General features: G+C 38.0%; 1 protein-coding gene across 15 annotated transcripts in view; it reads right to left on the bottom strand.

Moving 5' to 3' along the window:
- Nucleotides 1–16,309, bottom strand: part of nrxn2b (neurexin 2b) — a 591,140-nt gene that overhangs the window by 22,958 nt on the left and 551,873 nt on the right. For 11 of the 15 annotated variants that reach the window (XM_026945170.3, XM_053230792.1, XM_053230790.1 and 8 more), the window contains one exon: nucleotides 9,980–10,069. The exons of the other annotated variants lie outside the window; for them this stretch is intronic. In XM_026945170.3, the coding sequence (XP_026800971.2) occupies nucleotides 9,980–10,069 (90 nt within the window). The remainder of the gene's footprint in view (nucleotides 1–9,979; nucleotides 10,070–16,309) is intronic. 15 annotated transcript variants of the gene reach the window in all.

Below are 16,309 nucleotides of genomic sequence, written 5' to 3'. Positions count from 1 at the left end.
TTAGAGCTTGACCTATAACTAAGAGATGAAGTAACAGGGTGCTTATATTCCAATTGCAAGACAGCCACCCAGACCTGGGTACAATCTTAGAAAAAGGTTTCCATCTAGCACCTTAAAGGATTCTGGTTTGTCCCTCTAGAGCCCAACAACTTAGGAAACATTCCCAAGTGGGACTTCTTTAGAAAGCTAGAAATGATAACCATGCCAAGAAACCTTGAAGAACCCTCGATTCCTATTTGAAAATCAACTGCTTCCCATGAGCAACTATAAGGGTTCTTTTGTATGTCCTTTTAGGTTCTATGAAGAAGCTTGCAACAGATAGTTTCACTATCAGAAAGAACCCACTTTAGGAAGCTAAAAACCCTTGAGTATTCAAAGAACCTTTGAGGAACCCTTGATGGACTCTAACGTTGGCCAAATTTGTGGGGCAACATTACATAGGATTGCCTGCACCTGGTGTGGGCAATCCTATAATGCTTTAGATGAGAGTGCTGTGAAAGTATTTGACAAATATAGCAGGCCAAACTGTCACTGAAAGAGGAGTATTGTGACATTTCAAAATTTAAATAAATTGCTTGTAGCTTGTAGACATCATCATATTTGTACTGGTAGATTTCCAGAAATTATTGCATGCTTAGAATGAGCAACCTAAACTCACATTTTATGTAGTTGACTTTCTGGATAGCTTTTTTTCAAACCATCCTAGCAAGTTATCCAGCTGTGTCAGTAAGCAAACAGTAGTCTAGTTGTTTTCACAACCAAAAAATAGCTGCTGCTACTTTGAGATCCATCCTTAGTTAAGAATACAATTCCCATCAAGGTACCTTTTCAGTTAAAATGCTGCCACCTTTAAAGTTTGCAGCTACTAAGGCAGAAATATACAGAACAAGATCAAGAAGGGAAAAAAGGTGAAAAAGACACTGGACAAATGGAGCTGGTAAAGCTTACAAATTCTTTACTAAGATATAGGTGTGCCAATTCATCTAAAAAATACTGTGATAGCACTTAAAATTCTTCATTCATATTAAAGTAGATAAGCAAACTGTTATATTTACTAAATTCTTAAATTTACTTCAAATATTAAAGTAAAAGTGGAAGACATTCACAAAAGGTGAAGAGACCTGATTAAAAAAAATCACACACTGATTTTAGTTACTGATGGTAAATTATTGCCTTTTTCACCAAGGGAACTAAGGACTGTGGGAAAACATCAGCTAAGGCCAACTAACAACAGCTTTATTCCTAATTATTTAAATGTTAGTTAGCATGATGATAACTCTGACCTCTAGATGCCTCTAGGAGACACTAATAGCTGTGTGGTTGTGCATTTGTGCACTTTAGTCCTAGCCATTAAACCAACTGTTTTGTGTTGCCTGGTCGAATAAGAAGTGGCAGCTGACTAGAGACGCAATTAGGGCAAGCAAATGTCATCTATACAGACATAGTTTAATGTAGATGAAACGAGATGATCAAAGGTTTGAGACTGACTTGAATAAAGAGAGATAGAGTAATTGGGGGTGGGTGGGGGTTGCAAACCCATGAAAAGAGGAAAAATCTACCCAAGAGAAAACACCACCATTGCTAACGTCAATCCTTCACAGTAGCCCTTGTGTATCACCCAGACTGATATGCTACAAAAGGCAAGAAAATGAAAAGTTGAGAGAGAAGAGTAAATGGACTAGAGAGAGCAAAAGGATTGTATTAAAAATAAAGAACAATCTGGGGATGTACTTGAGTTTTTGAGCTAGCTACAATATGTTCACTTCAATCCCTCACACAAATCTGAAGAGGCTCGGAAGTAAAACCTCCATTATGGGTATGCAGTTTGATTCCTCTCATCCGAAAAAGGAAGCGGTGAGCAGGAAGAGGTGAGCTAGATGGCTCAGACAGAAAACCAATGAATGGTGTTTGAGTAAAGATACTGTACAGTATCTTAAGTGCTCTGTGAGGCCAGAGAACCTCGAACTGTCCATAGGGAATCAGTGGAGCACAGGAATTACATACATCACTTCATCCAGAAACATGGTCCAGAGAGGAAAGGGATTGCCATCCTTTCAGTCCCTTAGTGAAGGAAAGAGAAAAATACAGGATGGCGGTTTTACAAGGAACATGATTTTTGTCATTTTTGAAACTGTGGGACAACATCCCTTGTTTCTGTGTGTTTGTGGAGCATAGATCTGAAAATGTAGATTGAGTTCATCTTATATTGTGTCAACCTTTCTCCAAAAATTGTATGTGGTGAGTTAGGAAAACCCATTGGATGACAAAAAATATAAAATTTGATTACTGAATTCTTTAATACTAAGGAGATATTTATACACATAATTATTACGTCTAGACAACTGATCTTTTGAGATTATGAGCAGATTATTAACATCTAATTTTTAATGTCTGAACTAACTTTCTTTTCCAGCGGGCTTATCATGAGCCTTCAGTGTAATCTTTCACATGGTGCCTACTGTAATTTAATTCATAACCTCAAAGGCATTCTGAGACACAGCATGCCTCCGATTCTCAACTTCCAAGGACACTACTTTGGTTACTGTAAATTAATTTGGAGTGAAATGCGTGTGTGTGTGTGTGTATTGTACAGCGGAACAATGTGTTCATGTCCTGACAGAGTGATGGATGAAGGAGGGTTGATCTTCTAACTGAGAGACATGTGTATCACTCTACACCTGCTGAGGAAATGAATTCACTGATCACAGGTGAAGTTCTTCAGAATGAGACATGGAGGAGGAGGGAGGAGGAGGTTATTCTTTTCAAACCAGGATACCAGAATAAGAACGCGTAAGACAGAATGGCATTTGTCTTCCTAGAGGACGCGAGCAATGCTGGAGATGATGATCGATATGGCTAATGTGTACAAAATAACTCAAATGGTGGCTTTATGACAAGGAAGATGAGATATAATGGCATTTTCTTCACATTTCCACCGATCCTCTGGGTTTTATCAAGAAATTTAGCTCCATTTGAATTTTTTTTCTCCTATAGTCTGGCATGTCATTTGCAGTGAGAAAACAGACAGACAAAACCATACAGACGTTCATAAACTCTCCTCTGGCACGTGGCAGCACTCCAAAACGCTGCCTATAATTACGCCGTGGGCTATTGAAGTGTGTTGTTTTTTTTTCTTTTTTTGTGTGTGTGTGGGCAGAGCATTGCTATGCTTCAGTGACTAATGCACAGCTTGCAGATCTGCCACTGGGACTAACAGGAATATGAGCTGCATGTACATGTGTGTATTAGCCTGTTTGCATGGATTTCCTGAAATCCAGCAGAGTTAAGTAGGTATTAACCCAGATGAATGGGTATGAACGTGGCAAATTGGTGGTTCTCTGATGATATCATTATACACCAGGTGTACCAGGTGAGTGGCCGCTCATGCCAATTTACCCAAACACAGAAAGGTCCACTGATGGAGAATGCCATTCCTTAAAAGATTCTCAGTCTCATGAAAGAGGATCCAAGGACATGACTTAGTGGTCTTGACTATTGCTGATCTTAAGTATTTTCTACTCCCTGCAATGAATATGCCCTCCACTTTAGGGTCTCTCTCTGTAGGGAATAAAAGTGGCAGCCATTTAGTTTACACTTCAGCCGTCACACAAACACTGACACTTATGAAATCAAGAACCGGTATCATAGATTAATAATGAACGGACGGACTAAGAAAAACAATGAACTTAAGCAGGCTACAAATTACATTACCAGCTTCAATGATTCTTAGGTTACATTGCAACAAAATAAATCTTTAGGATATACCAATTCTTAAATGCACCCAATAGTTGGTGGCTCAGCAGACATTGTTGATTCTGGCACAGCATGGAAGCTCATGTCACAGCCTTTTTTAGCCTGACAGAGCATTTTTTTATTGCTCAATGAGTAGTCTTCCTGGGATGGAGGATGAGATATCTACAGTAGTGTCTGGGTGGTCTCAGTACCACCTGAGAACAAGTCCTCATTTTAACTGGCATGCTCATCAATGACTACTGAATGCATTAGTAGACTAGTCTATGCAATCCTTAGTATGTAGTATTGAAATGAGACAAACTGGGTCATGTTATCTATGTTTCTCTACTAGAGAGGAACATGTGCAAATGTTTTCCTACCAGTTGTCACAGAAGAGAGGTAGAGGGAGAGAGAAAAGACGGTTCCTGATTCTTTTAGTATTCCTCATCTCCTGCAGTGGCTGGATGAGGCTGCCAGAGTTGATTATGGAAGTGGGTGGCAGTTATCTCCTCAGCACAAGGCGTGTACTGGTAATTAAGTGCTGAACTTTCTTTTTTGCTGCTTTTCTAACAGCACAAGTAGGCGATTTTCCAGTGCCGTGAAACAGTAGTGTTCGAGAAAGAAAGCCGTGAGGAAAATTGCTCATGACAGGAGAAAGTTAGGATTGGAGGCGAGGGAAGAAAACAAGCAAGAAGGAAAATGGACACTAAAGTTTAACTCAAGGACTGGCGAGGGTGGACTGTGTGAGCTCCTTTGCCATGTGTGTTGCTGCAGAGACTATTTCCCAAGATCAAAGCCCTGCTTGTGCCTGTCCTACCAGGGCAATAGCAGACAAGCAAATTACATCCTATGGCTTGTCAGCAGGGACAGAAATACGGCAGCATAATTGCATCAGATAAGAGAACTGCTGGACTGCAGAAAGAGGAACAGAGAGAGAGAGGGCAATGCCAAATGTTAACAAGAAAGATATCAAAGAAATAAAGCAATCAGTGATCAAGTAGAAAACAGTGAGCTGGAGCTGTTGTGTAGGTGGACTGACATGTCCCTAGTTTGAGACGATGTTTCACGACACTGAATTGAGTGGGAGGGTTTGTTCATTAGCAATTAGCGCGACTAGAATCTAAATTAGCATCATTGTTACAAAGGGTTAGTCTCAGAGTGAAACACTCAATGTCACACAAACAGCCTCCATTTTTGTTCTCATTCTCTCCATTTGAGAAGAATATATGGTGATGAAATTTGCACAATTTCCCCTTTACAAATAACTAGTGTTTGATGTTTAGGTTTGTGCTGAAGCTATGAGGTTAAAAATAGCTATCATGTAGATAGATAGATAGATAGATAGATAGATAGATAGATAGATAGATAGATAGACTTTATTGATCCCATGAGGGAAATTCTTGTAATCATGTAATGGAAGTCTATCTCGTTGAAAAATATTTTGTGACTGATGTGGTTTCAGATCTTTACACATGAACAAACATGTAACATCATGGGGACCACCATCAGAGTTTAGGCTCTTTCTGCCCTCTAAACCCAGATTTTGAACTAGGAAATATATAGTTTTCAGAACTTCATAAAATAGAAAATGTCAAAAAATTTACCCGGTGAAGAGTTTTCCTTTAGCTTTTCCACAAATAATATAGTTCCACTCTGAGCTTAAATACACAAATATGGACTCTCACTGCCATTTTACAAACATGTTTATTTAAAAATAACACTAAGCCAAGTAGGCTATACAAACATCCAGTCACGTATTTATGTATTAAAATAGGATTATAACAAATTAAGCAACCTCGGAGCATATGATATCTTTTGTACAGTTATCTGGCCATGAGCTTCAGAATCAAGAAGGATCTTGCAATCTGATTGCTTATTTGCTTTTATGTGTTGCCTCAATTTTGTTTTTTTGATGAGAAACAAATGGAATTGCACAATTAGCTCTGTGGAGCAATACATAGTCCACAGTATTCATAGGATTTTGTTTGTAAAAGTTATCTTTGCACGTTTGGCAAAAAGTTATAGGACAAATCTGTGGTTGGTCAGTTAAATGGTCTCTTCCTGTGAAAACACATTCAGCCATGTTTAACGTTGAAACAAAATGTTTGGCTTGTTAGGCTAAGGTGAGAGAGACTTTTATTTCATGTTATCAACATTAGCCTCATAGCTCCATTGCACTAATGAAGAAGCAAATATTGGATGCCCAGGTAACCATAAAGCATACTTACAACACACTATGCTGTAGATTTTCTCTCCTACTCTGCTACACACACCAGATGAATTGTGCTCATAATTAAAGCTGTTCATGGGCTTAATCAGAATTGTTAGACTGCAAAAAAATGTGTTTTGCATACATGCCAAACTTCTGAACCAATGGTATTCGCCTCTCAGATGAAGCTTTCATTCTATACCAGTGGGTGCTGGATGAGTCCGGAGAGAGTGTGGATGAATATTCCTCATCAACTCTAGGCAACATGTTTATTGCGATGAAACATAAAAAGAAAGACCAATTTTCTGAGCTTATCTGTAACGTCATGCTGCTTTGTTTTTCTCCCAGTGAGCAGGATTAGAAAGACTGCTCTATTCTTTCACTTGCTTTCATTGTCTTTGTCTTTGTATATACTGTATATGATCTCCTATCCAAGGTGTGTTCTCACCTTAAATCCCATGTTAACTCATTAGTTTCCAAGAAATGCATGTCCCACTGTGTTTTATTCCTCTTATATCACAGCAATTTACAAATTTTAATTTATTAATGAATGACACTATCCATCTATAGTTAGTTAGTAATGTTGTGGAATATCTGTGAAACAAGCTAGTTCCTGTTATCGCTTACATTATGACAGCTATAAACATTCATTTCCTCACCAACCTCTCTTTTGTCTCTCAATGTTAATAAAACAAACAAAAAAAGCAATTCTTTATGTTACAAAATAATGAAAAGCCCTAGGTCCTGAAGACTTTCCCGTGGCGGAAAACATACTGACCGTAACAAAGCACTGACACTGGAGACTCCTTCCTTAAATGTTAAACATTTCCTTTCAGGAAGCTTCACCATAACAACGATTACACATTTTTTCTTTGTTAAATAGCAGCATGTTTTATTATTATTATTATTGTTATATGACATTGAGCACCCACCATGCAAGTCCCTGTACAAGTTGTTACTTACAGAAACTATAATGTAATAGAAGGAGCGCATTAATATAGTTGTGATTTAAATTATAGCCAGCACTATTGTCAGTGCTGCAGTTGTGGAAAATTAATCAACACCTCTGACCAACAAAATCTGAGAATTCAACAGAGCTTTGGTATAATTGTTTCCGCAAATAAACTATTACATTCTGAAATTGTAAAAATAAAGCATATCCCTGATTAGGCAGAGCTGCTATAATGTGTTTATAGTAAGCGTGGTGAAAAGTAACAACTGTGACAAACAAATGGGATTTGAGTGATGGAAAGAGTTAAAAAGAGAGGCAGCAAGAAAATGGAAGGAGGTATAGAACAAAGAATGTAATGAGATATGGAGCAATGGAAGGATGCTAGGGATGAGGGAACAGAGGAGAGCAGCTTTAGAAAACGAGATGACACGACTGAGTGGGTTTCACTGGAATCGAGCCGTTGCAAAGTTTAGGGACTTCTTTTTCCCCTCCATCGAGCTGCTATAAGTGCTGCCGTTTTGGATTTATAACTCCCTCACTGTAACATGTCCTACACGTTCTCTCTCATCTAACTCAATGTCGGGAGTCATATTGGGGATACGGAGAGAGAGGAAAAATCTGTGCCACAGCAAAAGGAGGACGAATGAGCAAATGCGGCTCTCGAAATAAAAAAAAAGCAAATTTTTGGTTGAGAAGAAAATTTTTCTCCTTTAGTACCATGATTTCGCTGGATCGTCTCCTTTGGTACTTTCATTAAAGAAAAAGCCATATGCAACCAAATTCCCACTGACAGCCGAGGCGGGAGATTTGATTACTGTAATTTCAGAGAGACCATGCAGTGTGAGAGATTCATCAATAATAAACATTCAATATTCCATTTGAACCAATACACAGGGTGCAGATTCATACATGCACAATTATACACGCTATTCAATTTGACAGTAAATTGTGAAATACCGGCCATATTTGACATAAAAATCTATCAATTTTCAGTCAGTCAAATAAGATTCATGATATGAGTCTCAACATACATCACAGACATCAATGTAGTCACGTTACAATAAATGTTAAAGGGACCTCATTTTTACAAAAATCTCTTCAAACCTTTAGTCGTCCAATGGTTAGACGTCAGATTATTAAAATGTGCAGCTTTTCCACAAACTGTATCAGGTTTTAACCCTCTGAGTTTGCAGTCTGTTAGGGAGGTAAGACTGGGGGTGGCATGTACATGATAATAGTACACGACTAGTTAATTTTGGTTTAAAATGGTTTAAATCTGGTTAGTGGTGTGTTTAGGTATGTCGTGGATGTAATTACGGTTATATTTATCCAAATTTTTCAAAGGTTATGTGCATTTAGAAATAGGTTTATGACTGAGAGCTTGCCCGTTGGCTAAAATCATAAAATTCGGATTGGTTTGACGATCCGAACTGGCAGCTCTCAGAGTTTAGATTGAGGTTGGATTTGATTTGCTGTTAGGTGGTTAAATTCTGCTTGTCCTTGGTAATCTTTCTTTCTTCTTCTGGATATCTTTCTGGTTATCACTCTGGCTTATGGCTTTAACCCTTTGAGTTGAAAGAAACAAATTAACGGCCCCTTCCTTTCTCACTTCCTGCCTCTCCCTCATTTATTCCCTTCTCTTCAGTTACTTCTACTTCTCTTTATGTTGAACTAATATTATAACACTAATTGACCTATTAATGTACATATTAAAATGGTCATACATACTTATGCCTACTGTAGGCACAGATAAATATCCAAATATCCAGTGTGTCTACAAAACAAATCCTTCTTGCTAATGATTTCTAAACAATATGTGGTTCAATGCCTTGGTATATTTCATTTGGAGGAGTAATTACGGAGGAGTCTAAAAGACTTTACATCACAGATAATTTAGATATCTTTCATATGTAATGCTTGACTAGATGAGGGAAAAAAATATAATTAGATAATTCCATTAAGATGACAAATGTGTCAGTGTGACATCGTAGAAATCTCTAATTCAGCATTTCAAACAAATTAATGTGGTTTACAATTTCATGCCTGAATTGGTGCTTAATAATTAACAGCATCACACAGATTGCTTAGAGCTTTATAAGTGACTCAAAATTTGGACTTCATCTCTCTCATTATGTGAAAATGACAAATCTAATACTCCTGAGTTTTATATATTCATCTAGTATCTGATTAGTATTGCTGGCCAAATACTGCTACTGCTTTTGCTATTGAAGAGAAAGGGAAGGTAAAAGGGGCAAAGGAAGAAGAAAAAATGTTCACATGTCTTTAGAAATTAACCACCTACGGCATCACCAACAATAGCGCACACGCAGGGTGGGGTGTCTGGCACTCAAAGGGTTAAAGTTGAGTCAATTTGACTGGGCAAATTGTTAAAGTTCAGTCCCTTTAACTTTTAAAGATGCTCATGATTATGAGCATAAGGTTTCAATTGCTCAAACTGTTGTGAACTGGGATAAATTTTTTGTAAACAAGATTTGGCTTAATGTTTCTATAATTAACATGAATGAGAAGAATTCACAACAGCCAAGTACACTGGGATGTAGAGTAAGAAGGGAAGAACCATTGGGAGGGGTTGTATTCTGGCTGTTGTTGGGAGGTTAGGGGGATGTTATGTGCTTGTTATTGGTAGGGTTAATACTCCGAAGAGGTGCAGTCCCATATCAAGCTGTGCAAAAGACACCTTTTATAATAATTTTTTTGGATGCAGTAAAAATGTTGTGCTGTCCAATGTCCAAGAAAAATTACTTACGTATCAATATAAAATAATTAATATTCCTTTTTCTTTTGTCTACAAGATTCATCTACCAAATTGCATAAAAATAGATCATGATTCTCAATAAATAAGTTTATCCATGTAGCACTTGCTTTAAATAGGCTGATCAATTACCATTATTATTAGTACACATGAGAAAACTATCCAGTTTGTTAATTTTAACCATTCTGTTGTCTGTTTGTCACCAAATGCCTGGGAATTACAACAAGCACTGATGGGTCTGCCCCTCTTTCAGAGATATGGTTAAGTCAATAAGATGATTAGCTCATTAAGTGGGATTAATGGAGTTTATTACCTTTGTCGAGTAGCCACTCGTCTACTACCCGACCAAGTCTGTATGGGATTCTTTGTCTGGCAATAGCCAGGCGCTCATTATCAAAGTTCCCTTTAGAGAATTTGGAGAAAACAAAACAAAAACAAAAAAAAAAAAACAAATTCAACATCTTGCAATCTCAATGTTCATAGGTCAAAGGATTAGAGGTCAAATGTTAGAAATAAACAGGAGTTTAGCAGGTTATTAACTTTAAAGTCAGCTTTAGTGTTTGTGAAAAAGATGTTATGCTTTCTTTGGTTAAATGTATTTTTTTTTGTTCTTGGTTAGGAAGTTAACAAAGCTTTAGTTACCATGTGTTTTTAAAATAGTAGTTTAGTTATGAGGTAATGAGTTAAATATATTTATGAAGAATTTAGAAATTCAGTTATTACTGGTTCAAAGTTACAGGAAAGGCTTATTTTATAAATATAAACACATTCAACATGTTCACTTAAAAAAAAACAATCATAATAAACAATATACAATGCAGAGGATATATAATGTTGAACATTTTTTATAGTTTCACCAAAAGGAAGATATTTTCTGTCTTGTGTCCTATTAAATGAAAAGAGTAAAAACCACATTTCATTTTTCAAACCACAGCTTTGATAATTTAACCCAAAAAGGAATAGTAGATTCCTTGCTGCTGTGAAGCTCAAGCTCATCAAACATAAATTTGATTTTAAATATTGATTCAGTTTGACCACACCAAAACTGTTTAAATAAGGGGTGTAGCTGTCAAGGAAAAACGTGATAAGAAAACTTTAATACATGATAACAGTGTCTGATTCTCACACACACACACACACACCCACACACCCTATTCCACTGAGAATTTACACTGCTCCTATCATCCCTTAATCTAGGCTAAAGCTGGACCACTAGGATGTTGAACATGGCATGCGCAAAATACAGTTTATTGTACCACTATCAGCTCAAATTTTAACTTGGAGCCATATTCAGAGTTGGCAACTTAAGTCCAAAAGTTGCGGTCAATATTTATGGAGGGAAGTTATGCATATTCAGAGTTGGGTTACGCACGCTGTTAAGTTGAATTTCTGTGTGCGCCACTAAATCTAGGTCTTTACAAGAGTGCAAATCTTCAATGTGCACTCTTGTAAAGAAAACATGGTTTAAAGGATATGCTGATAGATCTGATGATTTATCTACTATACTTTAAGTTAAGTGCGTGACTCTTGTGTAACTTCTGCATACCGATGTGCACAATGTTGGTATTAAATCCTCACTATCCACATCTAAATCCACACCAAACACCGCCCCAATTTGTCAAGCTAAAACGAAGAAGCTTGCGTAATGTCTTTTACTACAGCGGAATAACAGCAGAGGTGACTGAACACAGCTGGGAGCCAAAATGTTAGCCAAAGACTTAACACCATTAAGGCACAAACACAATAAGTTACATTCAAGCTGATTTCAATCCCCATGGTTTCTCTTAAAATAAATAATCAAATGAATAAATTTTTCTCAAAAAAAAAAAAAAAAAAGAAATTCTAATTCTGGAAACTTGGATTAGAAAACAAGTTTTGCCATGCCCTTTTTGCCATTTTTGAATTGAAGAAAGCAGTGTAGAGTCATAACACTTTCTATGGATATAACACACATAAAACATATCATGATGTTTTATAAGCTATTTTACACACTCTTCAATTACTTGGTTATAATTCATTATAACAGCAATGGTTATAATGTGTTAGGAATTGTTTACAGAATGCATTATAAGTAGGGTTTTGTGACACATTGTATCACCAATATATAACCAAAATAACCTAATTATAGTGCCTTATAACTTTAGTAATACAGTAATAGTAATAATACCTTATTACCTTAAGTATTTATGAACAGCAAGTAAAGTGAGAAATAGTTTGTTTAAATAAAAAATAAAAGTATGGTTGCTGTAGGTTAAGAATTCATAATTAATAATCTGTGAAAGAAATGAAGCTTGTTCTAAAGTGTAGTGCATGTTCAGAAATAAATATGACAATGTGTATAATGCCTTATGAATGCAATATAACATGTTATGAATGTGTTCATAGGTCACTATAGATAGGGTCTTCATAGAAAGTGCTACCAAGATTATATATACAAATTATTTGTAACGCTATAACATAACATACTTATGATAATGAACGGACTTCTATGAAAACTAAATTTAAGTTCTATTTCTTTATTTTGGCCTAAGGGTATGTTAACTTTTGGACTGAACTGTATACATAGCCAATGCCAAACCTATTACTTCTCCATAAAATTGGGTGCTCATTTTCTCTGTCTAGAACTGACCAGTTTGAAACACGGCAATTAAATTCACACTCAGTTTGATTTGCTTTTCCATTTTCTGGTCCAAATTCAGATGATACGTCAAACATTTAATGATCTGTGTCTATATAGACAGAGAATTATTTCATTATTTCTTCTAATGACTGCAGTGTTGACTGTCCTTTAACCTCTATTATACTCTATCCATCTCTCCCTCTTTCTTTTCCACTCTCACTGGCAGTGAGAACAGGAGACGTTGGGAAATCAAAGTTGTCAGTTCTTTAATTAGTGGAAGCAATCTTTTCTTCTATCTCCCTCTTTCCCTCTCTGTCTCTAATGAAGTCGCTCACTCCATTGCCACTGACTCCTTAACTGGTAGTGCAACTTGACTGCAAACGAACTAATCAAAACCCCTCCAAGGAGCTACCCAGAGTCCCTGGCTGACTTCCAGGAATGGCAGCCACATGTGTCAGTGCTGTATCATCTGTACCTTCCATGTAAGTGTACTTCATTAGCAGGTAATTACAACCTTGTAAAAACATTTGGTGCACCATCATGGAGTCTACATTCAGGATATTTTGGTGGCCAGCTGTTCTGATCAGGTTTGGTTTTGTAGTGTGCTTTCTTAAATGTACTTTTACATAAGTACATGTCTCAGAATTTACAGGACTGTGGACTGGGTCTGTCTTTGAGCTCAAATTGTGCATGCTCAAAGATACACCCTTGAAATGTTTTGGACAAGGCCTTCTTGTCTGTGTTAGCCAGCTAACTGTAAAGATTATGAAAATTTTTATAAATGTTTCATTTTATGTTTTATATACATAAAATATTGTGTTGGTCCCCCTCATGCCACCAAAACAGCTTTGACCCGTTGAGGCATGGACTCCATAAGACCTCTGAAGGTGTTCTGTGGTATCTGGCACAAAGATATAGAGCAGATCCTTTAAGTCCTGTAAATTGTGAGGTGGGACCTCCATGGATCGGACTTGTTTGTCCAGCACATCCCGCAGAAACTTACTCGGATTGAGATCTGGGGAATTTGGAGGCCAAATCAACAAATTGAACTTTGTCATGCTCCTCGAACCATTCCTGAACAATTTTTGCAGTGTGGCAGGGTGTATTATCCTGCTGAAAGAGGCCACTCCCATTAGGGAATACTGTTGCCATGAAGGGGTGTACTTGGTCTGCAACAATGTTTAGGTAGGTGGTACGTGTCAAAGAAACATCCACATGAATGCCAGGACCCAGCAGAACATTGCCCAGAACACCACATTTCCTCTGCTGGTGTGCCTTCTTCCCATAGTGCATCCTGGTGCCATTCCCCATCCACATGATATAAAAGAAAACATTATTCATCAGATCAGGTCACCTTCTTCCATTGCCCTATGGTCCAGTTCTGGTGCTCATGTTCCCATTGTAGGTGCTTTTGGCAGTAGACAGGAGTCAGCATGGGCACTCTGACCGGTCTGCAGCTTCGCAGCTCCATACACAGCAAACTGCAATGCACCGTGTGTTCTGACACTTTTCTTTCATAGCCAGCATTAACTTTTACAGCAATTTGTGCTACTATATCTCTTCTGTGGGATCGGACCAGATGGGCTAGCTTTTGCTCCCCACGCCTGAGCCTTGGGCACCCATGACCTTTTGCCAGTTCACCGGTTGTCCTTCCTTGGACCAAGTAGGTATTGTAGATACCATTGTCCTTCCTTTTGGTAGGTACTAACCACTGCATCCCAGGAACACCCCACGAGACCTGTCATTTTGGAGATGCTCTGTCCCAGTCTTCTAGCCATCACAATTTGGTCCTGGTCAAAGTTGCTCAGATCCTTACCCTTGCCCATTTTATCTGCTTCCAACACATCAACTTTGAGAACTGACTGTTCAGGTGATGACAGGTACCACTGACTTCACCTGTCAGTAGTATTAATGTTAAGGCTGTTTGGTGTGTGTGTGTGTGTGTATATGTATATATATATATATATATATATATATATATATATATATATATATATATATATAGGTGTGGTGGTCAGGTGCCTATATACTTTTGGCCATAAATTGTATATTCAGATTTAAACCTGAAGTGGGAGTGGCTTAAACGAGAAGGCCTATAACAAGGGATGTGCATGGGACTGTTTTTTTTAATCCCACTTGTTTAGCTATTATTTTTTTATTTGTTCCTGCTTCTGATAACTAATTAACTAATTTAGTTGGTTCTATTTTCTACACAATATATACACACTAGTGACCAAATTTGACCACCACAACCCTGACCAAACAGTTATTATGAATGAATGAATGAATGAATGCTGTAAATGAACATGGTTTTTGTTTGTCCCATGAGCTTCATATTTGCCCATTGGCTTGTGCCCATAGTAAAGTACAAGCCCCTCCTGCTTGTACTACTTTTGTGTTGCATGCCACAGAATCCCAGTCCTGATGCACACCTCCAGTCTTGACCGGATGCTCTAAACAACAACCACCACCCACCAAAATAATACAAATCCTGGTCCTTCTGAATAACTTAAAATACTATAACCACAAATTCAGCAGAAGTCATCTGCATACGCTGGTCAGTAGCTGTCCATGGTTCTGAAGAAATCAGCATTTATTGAAAAAGCTAAGCTCATGGAAAAGCTGCACAGTATTCCTTTATATACTGAGAGGAAACAGGTTCTGAGACCAGTGTGAAATAGAGTATTATTGTTGTTTGCCAGGCTATTTCAGATAACAGACAGTGCAGCAGTCTCAGAGATGATGTTAAACACACACATTCCCATAGAGAGCAAGAGCAGAATCTCTCTCCCTCACTGAGCTTCACACTGTTCTTTATGGACTTTTCCAGCATTGATGGGTTTCTGAGATGGTAAGTATTATAAAGTAGTGAATTAAAAGCAGTGGTGTGTGAGCAGCACTCTGCTGGCCAGATTAATCCATGGATCTTACTGCTGATTACCAAAACACTGCCAGCCATATTCATCCATCCCCACTGTCTCTGTGCTACCCAGCTTAGTTATATCCATCCATATATCCAGCTACGCACACATATACGTACACTCATCAAGCACTTTACTGGGAGCATTATACTAATACTGGGCAGGGCCTCCCTTTGCTCTCAAAACAGCCTCAATTCTTCACGGAATGGATTCCACAATATGTTAAACATTCCATTGAGATTCTGGTCCATGTTGACATAATTGCATCACACAATTCCTGCAGATTTTTCAGGTGCACTTTTATGCTGTTAATCTCACGTTCTACCACATCCCAAAGGTCTTCTATTAGATTCAGATCCTGTGCCTGGGAAGGCCACTGAACAACACTGAACCTATTGTCCTGTTCATGAAACCAGTTTGAGATGACTTTTGCTTTGTGACATAGAGCGTTATCATGCTGGAAGTAGCCATTAGAAGATGGGTAATTTGTGGCCATGAACAGATGCACATGATCATCAACAATATTCAAATGGGCTGCGGCATTCAAATGATGATTGATTGGTATTAACGGGCCCAAAGAGTGCCAAGAAAACATTCCCCATGCCATTACACAACCTCCACCAGCCTGGTCTGTTGACACAATGCAGGTTGGGTCCATGGATTCTGACCCCACCATCTGTGTGCCTCATCAAAAATCGAGATTCATCAGACCAGGCAACGTTTTTCCAGTCTTCAACTGTCCAGTTTTGGTGAGTCTGTGCCCACTGCAGCCTCAGTTTTCTGTTGTGGCCCATCTGCCTCAAAGTTTGACGTGTTGTGCATTCTGAGATGCTTTCTGCTCACCACAATTGTACGGAGTGTTTATTTGAGTTACTGTAGCCTTTCTGTCAACTCAAACCAGTCTGGCCATTCTCTCTTACCATCTTTCATCAACAAGACATTTCTGTCCACAGAACTGCCACTCACTGGATATTTTTTCTTTATTGCACCATTCTGTGTAAACTCTAGAGAATACTCAGCATGAAAATTCCAGGAGATCAGCAGTTATAGAAATACTGAAACCAGCCCTTCTGCCACCAAGAATCATGCCACGGTTAAAATC

The sequence above is a fragment of the Pangasianodon hypophthalmus genome, chromosome 28, assembly GCF_027358585.1.
Source record: "Pangasianodon hypophthalmus isolate fPanHyp1 chromosome 28, fPanHyp1.pri, whole genome shotgun sequence".
Taxonomy (NCBI): domain Eukaryota; kingdom Metazoa; phylum Chordata; class Actinopteri; order Siluriformes; family Pangasiidae; genus Pangasianodon; species Pangasianodon hypophthalmus.
Note: the sequence above shows the minus strand (reverse complement) of the source record. Positions and strands in the feature narration are given on the sequence as shown.